Source organism: Procambarus clarkii, chromosome 69 (assembly GCF_040958095.1).
Source record: "Procambarus clarkii isolate CNS0578487 chromosome 69, FALCON_Pclarkii_2.0, whole genome shotgun sequence".
In the NCBI taxonomy this organism is placed as follows: Eukaryota; Metazoa; Arthropoda; class Malacostraca; order Decapoda; family Cambaridae; genus Procambarus; species Procambarus clarkii.
Genome location: NC_091218.1, coordinates 23,421,865 through 23,430,437, shown reverse-complemented (window position 1 = coordinate 23,430,437; position 8,573 = coordinate 23,421,865). Strand labels below are relative to the sequence as shown.

At 42.7% G+C, this 8,573-nt stretch overlaps 1 protein-coding gene across 1 annotated transcript; it reads right to left on the bottom strand.

Moving 5' to 3' along the window:
• Positions 1 to 4,743: 4,743 nt before the first annotated feature.
• Positions 4,744 to 5,238, bottom strand: LOC138355889 (mucin-1-like). Its single transcript, XM_069311440.1, has one exon. It carries the CDS (start codon positions 5,236 to 5,238, stop codon positions 4,744 to 4,746), a length of 495 nt encoding a protein of 164 aa, XP_069167541.1.
• Between the last annotated feature and the right edge of the window lie 3,335 nt (positions 5,239 to 8,573).

The following is an 8,573-nucleotide window of genomic DNA, read 5'->3' as shown; positions in this document are numbered from 1 at the left end:
GTTAATCGCCTAGAAAGAGACGTTGTTGTCTTGCCTATATACTGAGATCTTTCGGGCTGACAGTCCCCAAGTGGGCATGTGAAGGCATAGACGACGTTGGTCTCCTTCAGGGCGTTCTGTTTGGTGTCTGGAGAGTTTTTCATGAGGAGGTTGGCCGTTTTCTTGTTTTTGTAGTAAATTGTCAATTGTATCTTCTGATTTTTGTCTGTAGGGATTACGTTCCTATTAATATCTTTCAGGACACTTTCCTCCGTTTTATGAGCCGCCGAAAGGAAGTTCTTGTAAAACAGTCTGATAGGTTTAGTTGACTCTTCAGAGTTTGCATGGCGTTTCACCTTTCTTTTTATGACGTCTTCAATATATATATATATATATATATATATATATATATATATATATATATATATATATATATATATATATATATATATATATATATATATATAGACACACATTACAAACAATAAACATATTACCGAACATTCCGAGTGATAAACATATACATTTCTTGTATAATTAATAAGGGCACTAATACGTAAAGCGTTTCGGGCAGCATTTAGGCAAGTGGGTTGGTTGCCTCCTGGGAAGATTCAGTCGTTGTCCTACAGCGGAACGTCGATATAATTCTAAAAGTACACTATACGCGTCCTGTACCGGACAACGAGAAACAAGGGGAAACAGCTTAAAGATCAACACGCCACAATGTAGGACAGAAAATAGAAGAGAGAGAGAGAAGATTAAGCCACCCAAAAGGTGGCATGGGCATGAATAGCCCGTAAGTGGTGGCCCTTTTGAGCCATTTCCAGTATCAATAGATGATACTGGAGATCTGTGGAGGTGCGACTGCACCCTGCGTGACGGGAGATGTCTCCCGTGAGAAAATAGAAGCTTTTTCAGCCGTAGGGTTACATACCCATAGAACCGTTTATCCGACAAAGCTATAAATCTAAAACTTCAAAATCTAGTTAGGAACAAAATCTCGGCTGCTGCACTTCAAAATCCAGCTGGAAAAAATCCTAAGGAAAAATGGGGGGGGGGATTTTTGACAAGCGGCCGGCTTCCTGTCCTCGTTAAGGACACTAGAGTGATAGTGTCGTTGTTGTTGTAGATTTAACTACTCGGAACGAAGTGTCCATGTAGCACGGGCTATGGTGAGCCCGTAAAGTGATAGTAGCCCCTGGGTAAATTTAATCAATTGAACCATATATGCCTCACCTCACCTCTGGCAATTTCACAACGTTCCAAGGCTGCTTGGTTTGTCACAACCCCGCTCTTGTGCCAGGTAAATCCACTACGGGCTCACCATAGCCCGTGCTACTTGGAACTTGTTGTTCCCAGTAGCTGAATCTTAAACAACAACACAACAGTTGCTTGGTTTATGGCCACCTCTCTTCGTTCAGGATCTTCTTGCTTTACTTCGAAGACCCGGAAACTCTTGTTGAGTTCTTCACACACTTCCTTGTACCCGTCTTCTCCCTTTCTCAGTTGCATCATTTGTTCTTTCACTCGTGTTTTCCTCCTGGTGTGGATGTGGAGCAGTTGTGGTTGGCTTTATTTGCTGTTGTTTTCATATTGTATCTCCGCTTCTCTTCTCACACTGAGGTACTCCTTTCTGGCCCTCTGGTATCTCCCTATGTTCTCTGGTGTTCTGTTATTTCTATAGTTTCTCCATACCATTGTACTTATTAGCCTTTCTTCCTTACATACCTGACTGAATCACGGATTCCCCTTTGGCTTTTAATTTATTATTTGGATGCGCGTGTACGAATCTATCATTTTTATTTACTATTTGCTTACTCTTTGCGCCTGTAGGATTGAGCTGTTAGCTCTTGGACCCCACCATTCTAACCCTCGGACGTCTGAATGTGCTGACTCCAGGCTTATTTTCCTCTATCATATCTACTACATATATTTCTCTCTTATACAATCAATCAAATCATCTCAAGAGATACACACACACAACCTCTGGAGGCAGCCCGTAGCAGCTGTCTAATTCCCCGGTACCTACTGACTGCTAGGGGGAACAGGAACATTAGGTGAAAGAAACTCTGCCCATTTGCTTTTGCATCGGCCGGGAATCGAACCCAGGTTATATGGACTACGAACCCCGAGCGCTGTCCGGTCGGCCGTGTATGTACGTACCTAATTGTGCTTGCGGAAGTTGCGGAACCATCAATCAACTGGTGTACAGATTTCTGAGCCTATTAGACGCTATCATATTTACATTTGAATCTGTGTATGGAGTCAGCCTCCACCAAATCACTACCTAGTGCATTCCATTTGTTAACTACTCTGGCACTAAAAAAAAAAAAGTTCTTTCTAATGTCTCTATGGCTCATCTGACTACTCAATTTCCACCTGTGTTCCCCTTGTGTGTGTACCACCTGTGTTAAATAAACCGTCTTTTTCTACCCTATCAATTCCTCTGAGAATCTTGCATGTACTAATCATGTCTTCCATAACTCTTCTTTCTTCTAGCGACGTGGGGTTTAGTTCCCGTAGTCTCTCCTCGTGTGTGTGTGTATTTACCCAGTTTACCTAGTTGTGCTTTCGGGGGTTGAGCTCTGCTCTTTGGTCCCGCCTCTCAATTGTCAATCAACTGGTGTTGATTGAGTCAGCCTCCACCACATCACTTCCTAATGCATTCCATTTGTCTACTACTCTGACACTGAAAAAATTCTTTCTAACATCTCTATGGCTCATTTGGGCACTCAATTTCCACCTGTGTCTCCTAGTGCGTGTGCCCCTTGTGTTAAATAGTCTGTCTTTATCTACTCTATCAATTCCTCTGAGAATCTTGTATGTGGTGATTATGTCCTCTCTAACTCTTCTGCTTCCAGTGACGTGAGATTTAATTCCCGTAGTCTCTCCTCATAACTCATATCCCTGAGCTCGGGTACTAGTCTGGTGGCAAACTTTTGAACCTTTTCCAGTTTAGTCTTATGCTTGCTTAGATATGGACTCCATGCTGGAGCCGCATACTCCAGGATTGGTCTGACATATGTGGTATACAAAGTTCTGAAAGATTCCTTACACAAGTTTCTAAATGCCGTTCTTAAGTTAGCCAACCTGGCATATGCCGCTGATGTTATCCTCTTGATATGGGCTTCGGGAGACAGGTCTGGCGTGATATCAACCCCCAGGTCTTTCTCTCTGACTCCTGAAGTATTTCGTCTCCCAAATGATACTTTGTATCTGGTCTCCTGCTCCCTACACCTATCTTCATTACATTGCATTTGCTTGGGTTAAACTCTAACAACCATTTGTTCGACCATTCCTTCAGCTTGTCTAGGTCTTCTTGAAGCCTCAAGCAGTCCTCCTCTGTCTTAATCCTTCTCATAATTTTGGCGTCGTCAGCAAACATTGAGAGGAATGAGTCTATACCCTCTGAGAGAAAGGAAGGAATTATCAGGGAAAGCGCCAAGCCATTACGACTATCTAGCACTTGGTAGGGGTCAGGATGAGGATTTGGGATGGGACAGGGAAGGGGAGGAATGGTGCCCAACCACTTGGACGGTCGGGGATTGAACGCCGATCTGCATGGTGCGAGACCGTCGCTCTACCGACCAGCCCAAGTGTGTAGTTTTCCTCCTGATGTGACTGTGGAGTAGCTTTAGTTTAGTCTTGGCTTTATTAGCTATATCGTTTTCATACTTTTTCTCAGCTTCTCTTCTCACACTCTCGTTCCTGGTTCTCTGGTATCTCTCTTTCTCTGCTTTTTGGTGTTCTGTTATTTCGGAAGTTCCTCCTGTGTGTGTGTGTGTGTGTGTGTGTGTGTGTGTGTGTGTGTGTGTGTGTGTGTGTGTTTACAGAGTGATACAAACAATTACATAAAGAACAGGCTAATATATACAAAAGTGACGCATAATAACCATAATACCCGAACTGTTCCACAATTAGCATGCCCAAAGGAGCCACCATGACACCACCACGGAGTGCTCATCAACACAATCACACATCATTCACTACTACAACTTCATCAACAGCTGATACTACCAACACTCACACTTGTACTCTAACTCTGCACGCCTAGAAGATAGAAGAAAAAGAGGTGATATGATCACTACATACAAAATAGTAACAAGAATTGATAAAATCGATAGGGAAGATTTCCTGAGACCTGGAACTTCAAGAACCAGAGGTCATAAATTTAAACTAGCTAAACACATATGCCGAAGAAATATAAGAAAATTCACTTTCGCAAACAGAGTGGTAGACGGTTGGAACAAGTTAGGTGAGAAGGTGGTGGAGGCCAAGACCGTCAGTAGTTTCAAAGCGTTATATGACAAAGAGTGCTGGGAAGACGGGACACCACGAGCGTAGCTCTCATCCTGTAACTACACTTAGGTAATTACCTGTATTTCTAACCTCATCTGCTTCGTCTCCATACAAACGAACGCAGCAATATCCCCGTGTTGTGGTGCCAGGCAGTGCAGTGGTGCTGGGGACATTACCCGCCTCTCAACGACAGGTGTGTGCTTTTCAATGCAGCCGCCCACTGGGCTCCTCACATTCCCACGCTCTTGAGAGCCTATTCCACCAAGCACAACTGCCCAATACGTCCTCCTCCTCCTCCCCAGAGTCTAAAACTCCTCCCCAGAGTCTAAAACATTTGTGCCTAACGAAAACAAATCTTTACCTCAACAGCCAGAGGTAAGCTGTGTTTACCAAGGTCACGTGGTATTGGTTACAAGGAGACGCTTTGTTTACCTTGGCTGCGGAAACACCTCAGTGGCAGTGTGACTACTGGCTGCGCATGTGGCTCGTAGAGGACGCCTGGTTGCGCATGTGGCTCGTAGAGGACGCCTGGTTGCGCATGTGGCTCGTAGAGGACGCCTGGTTGCGCATGTGGCTCGTAGAGGACGTCTGGTTGCGCATGTGGCTCGTAGAGGACGCCTGGTTGCGCATGTGGCTCGTAGAGGACGCCTGGTTGCGCATGTGGCTCGTAGAGGACGCCTGGTTGCGCATGTGGCTCGTAGAGGACGCCTGGTTGCGCATGTGGCTCGTAGAGGACGCCTGGTTGCGCATGTGGCTCGTAGAGGACGCCTGGTTGCGCATGTGGCTCGTAGAGGACGCCTGGTTGCGCATGTGGCTCGTAGAGGACGCCTGGTTGCGCATGTGGCTCGTAGAGGACGCCTGGTTGCGCATGTGGCTCGTAGAGGACGCCTGGTTGCGCATGTGGCTCGTAGAGGACGCCTGGTTGCGCATGTGGCTCGCAGAGGACGTCTGGTTGCGCATGTGGCTCGCAGAGGACGTCTGGTTACATATGTGGCTCGTAGAGGACGTCTGGTTACATATGTGGCTCGTAGAGGACGTCTGGTTACATATGTGGCTCGTAGAGGACGTCTGGTTACATATGTGGCTCGTAGAGGACGTCTGGTTACATATGTGGCTCGTAGAGGACGTCTGGTTACATATGTGGCTCGTAGAGGACGCCTAGTTACACATATGGGTTATGTAAACACCTGTACGGAATTCTTGGTTGCCATTATATCTCAATAATTCTCACGAAGGACGCATGTTACGAAAATATATATGTAACTCTTGTTTGACTTGGTCTTGCTGGCGTTGGCTATCGTATATAAGATATATAAAAAATCCAGATATCGATATTTAAGGTTTTAACTCGCAAAGTTTGTAAAGAACAACTGAACTCTGAATAAGCTTATTTACAAGGTTTATTAGAACTAATGAGTTTTGAGATGGCTCAAGGTGTCAGGTATGTAGCTCGGTTTCCCGCCTTTACATAAAAAAAATTAAAATTTCATGTTGTGTATCAAGGCGCTTGGGCTCTGCCAAGGCGTTCCAATGCTCCCCTAGTTATCACAGGGGAACATTGGAACGCTGGTTGTCCCATGGCAGCGTCGGGTATCCCATGGCAACGTTGGTTATCCCATGTGAGTAACGAGGCAGGGATGGAATACACAATCGTGAGACAACGCCAGCGGGCAGTTGGAACGGTCGCCTGGCGCCTCTCCGTAAATACCGCCATGTGTGCAGTTCTCACACATCTGGCAGCGTGACATGGGGGGCTGGGGGGGTTGGACGTCAATATAGCAGTAAGAAAATAACGTACTGGACCTATTCGATCTCACTAAAGCAGTTAACAATTGTATCTATTTGACCTCATTAAACAATCCATCGTCCTGTTTAGATAGTACTTGTTGTAACTGTGTACACCATCGTACATATATATATTTATATATATAATGTCGTACCAAGTAGCCAGAACGCACTTCTCGGCCTACTATGCAAGGCCCGATTTGCTTAATAGGCCGAGTGATTTTTCTTTCTTTTCAAAATTTTGTTTCCAATTGGTTTGAAATATTATTATTATATTAAGAACATAAATTATTAACTTAGTTATGTTAGTTTGGGTTAGGTTAAGATAGGTTAGGTTAGGTAGGGTTGGTTACGTTAGGTAGGGTTGGTTAGGTTCGGTCATATATCTACATAAGTTTTAACTCAAAAGAACTTAACTCATACATAATGAAATAGATAGCTTTATCATTTCACAAGAAAAAAATCGAAAAATATATAAATTCATGAAAACCTGGCTTATTAGGCAAATCGGGCCTTGCATAAGCGCCTTAGTGTGGCGACCCAGAGAGGAAATGCTCACTGCATCCATGGTTCCTGCCCACCATCTGAGGAGCTGGAGGAGCTCTACAACTTGTGACAAGTAGCCTTGTACCTTGCATGTAACCAATGTTGTAACGTTTTTTGTGTAATGAAATTTTAAAATAAAGTTAGATATATATACACACACACTAAAAGAATAGGGGGTGGTAGGAGAAGAAAATATCAGTGTTCAGTGAGGATCCACAAGGTCTTCTCTGAGTACTCTTTTCTTCTCCGAGGCTATGAGTCTTTACACTTGCACCAGAGGTAATATATTTATTGTGCACGCCATACTGTGAGTGGTAGTTTCTCTACCACTCAATAATAAATAGTTTCTAACAATTATTGGCAGTTTCTCAATAATAATAATAATAATAATAAGTAATGGTGCTGTCTTCTCGCAGACAATAATAAAAGCCCACACTTATATATTTGTGAAAATAAATTGGCATTAGTCGTTGAGATGTAAGTCTCGTCCTAATCACACTCTCAGACCTTGACAAAGCACTCGGGAGATTGCGAAAGACTTTGTTTAAATTCCTTATTTAAATTTCACAAAGACACAAGTGCGGGTTTTTATCCGATGTTATTATGTCTGTGAGAATACATTACCATTACTACTACTACTACTACTAATAATGATAATAGTAATAATAATAAAGAAATCACAATGGCTTTGTATATCACGCCATTGTGATTTCTTTGTGTTGTGAAGGAGGGGGCGTAAAGTTGTGAACACCATTACCCACAGGCAAGTGTAGCCGGGCCTAATAAACAAATGTAAAACCGTGGTTGAATAGACACGGGCTATTCATGCCCGTGTCACTTTTTGGGTGGCTTAATCTTCATCAATCAATAAATCGGGGTTGTGGCGCTAGTTTGGGGCCTCCAGACCTTCCCAGTGAATTAGGTAGTTCTGGTTGTTAATTTGTTGTCCTAGTGTGGTCGAGTGGGTTATGACAAGCGTCTGAAAATCGCCTGAATGCTGGTTCAAGTCATCTCATTGTCTCAAATGATTTCTCAGTAATAATATTTGATTTAAAAATATTTGAGGGTATAAAATATAAATTTTATGTATATGGACTGTATTTATATTTTTGTAAAAAGCCACTAATCACGCACAGGCTTTCCGGCCACAAAAATGACATCATTAGGCTAATGACTGATTAATTTATGTAGTAGTTCTAACTTAGACGTGGTTATTTAGTTACAATGTCATCCAACAGTTATGCATTCCCTCCATGGATGGGATTAGAGAAGTTACACTCCATAGGGTTATTGAGTACTCCACCACATAATGTGATTGGCGTGCTTTTACAATTAACTACACGTTAGTGTTTACATTTGTGCTGCCATTTTCATTGTGCAAAAATGGGAACTTAGGTTCCTCGTTTCTGTATTGTTACTAATTTGTTTATTTATGGAAATTACGTCCTGTGTAGCTGTTGTCTCGCTACTCTTACATCACCTTCTGTGGTTGATTGTTCAATAAACCCTTGAACTATATGTTTAACACATCTCTAACCCTGTCCATGGAGGACAGAAGAAAATGTATATATGCTAGTTAGCATTGTAAATGTGTGGCCACGTCTGTGGTAGAAAATAATAATAATAAAAAAAAATAGTTGCTCAGGAGATAAACTAATGTATTATCTAGAAAAGTGCCCTTTCAAGTTCCAGTTGATCTGTTTACTTGTCTTCATTTGTTAGGCTAAAGTGGGCTCTGTGCTGCAAATATAAATGTTTTGGACTCCAACATAATCCATTGTACAGTTTCCGGATTGGCATTATCAGGCAACTTCATTCATATGAAAAATACTGAATGAAAAGCTTTTGTCGAGTTATGCAAAGAGCTGATGCGGCCTTGGGGCCAAACAATTAAGACTGTGTACAATGAAACCGTAAAATCATAACCCTTAAAAAATATAAAAAAAAAAAAAATAAACAAACAA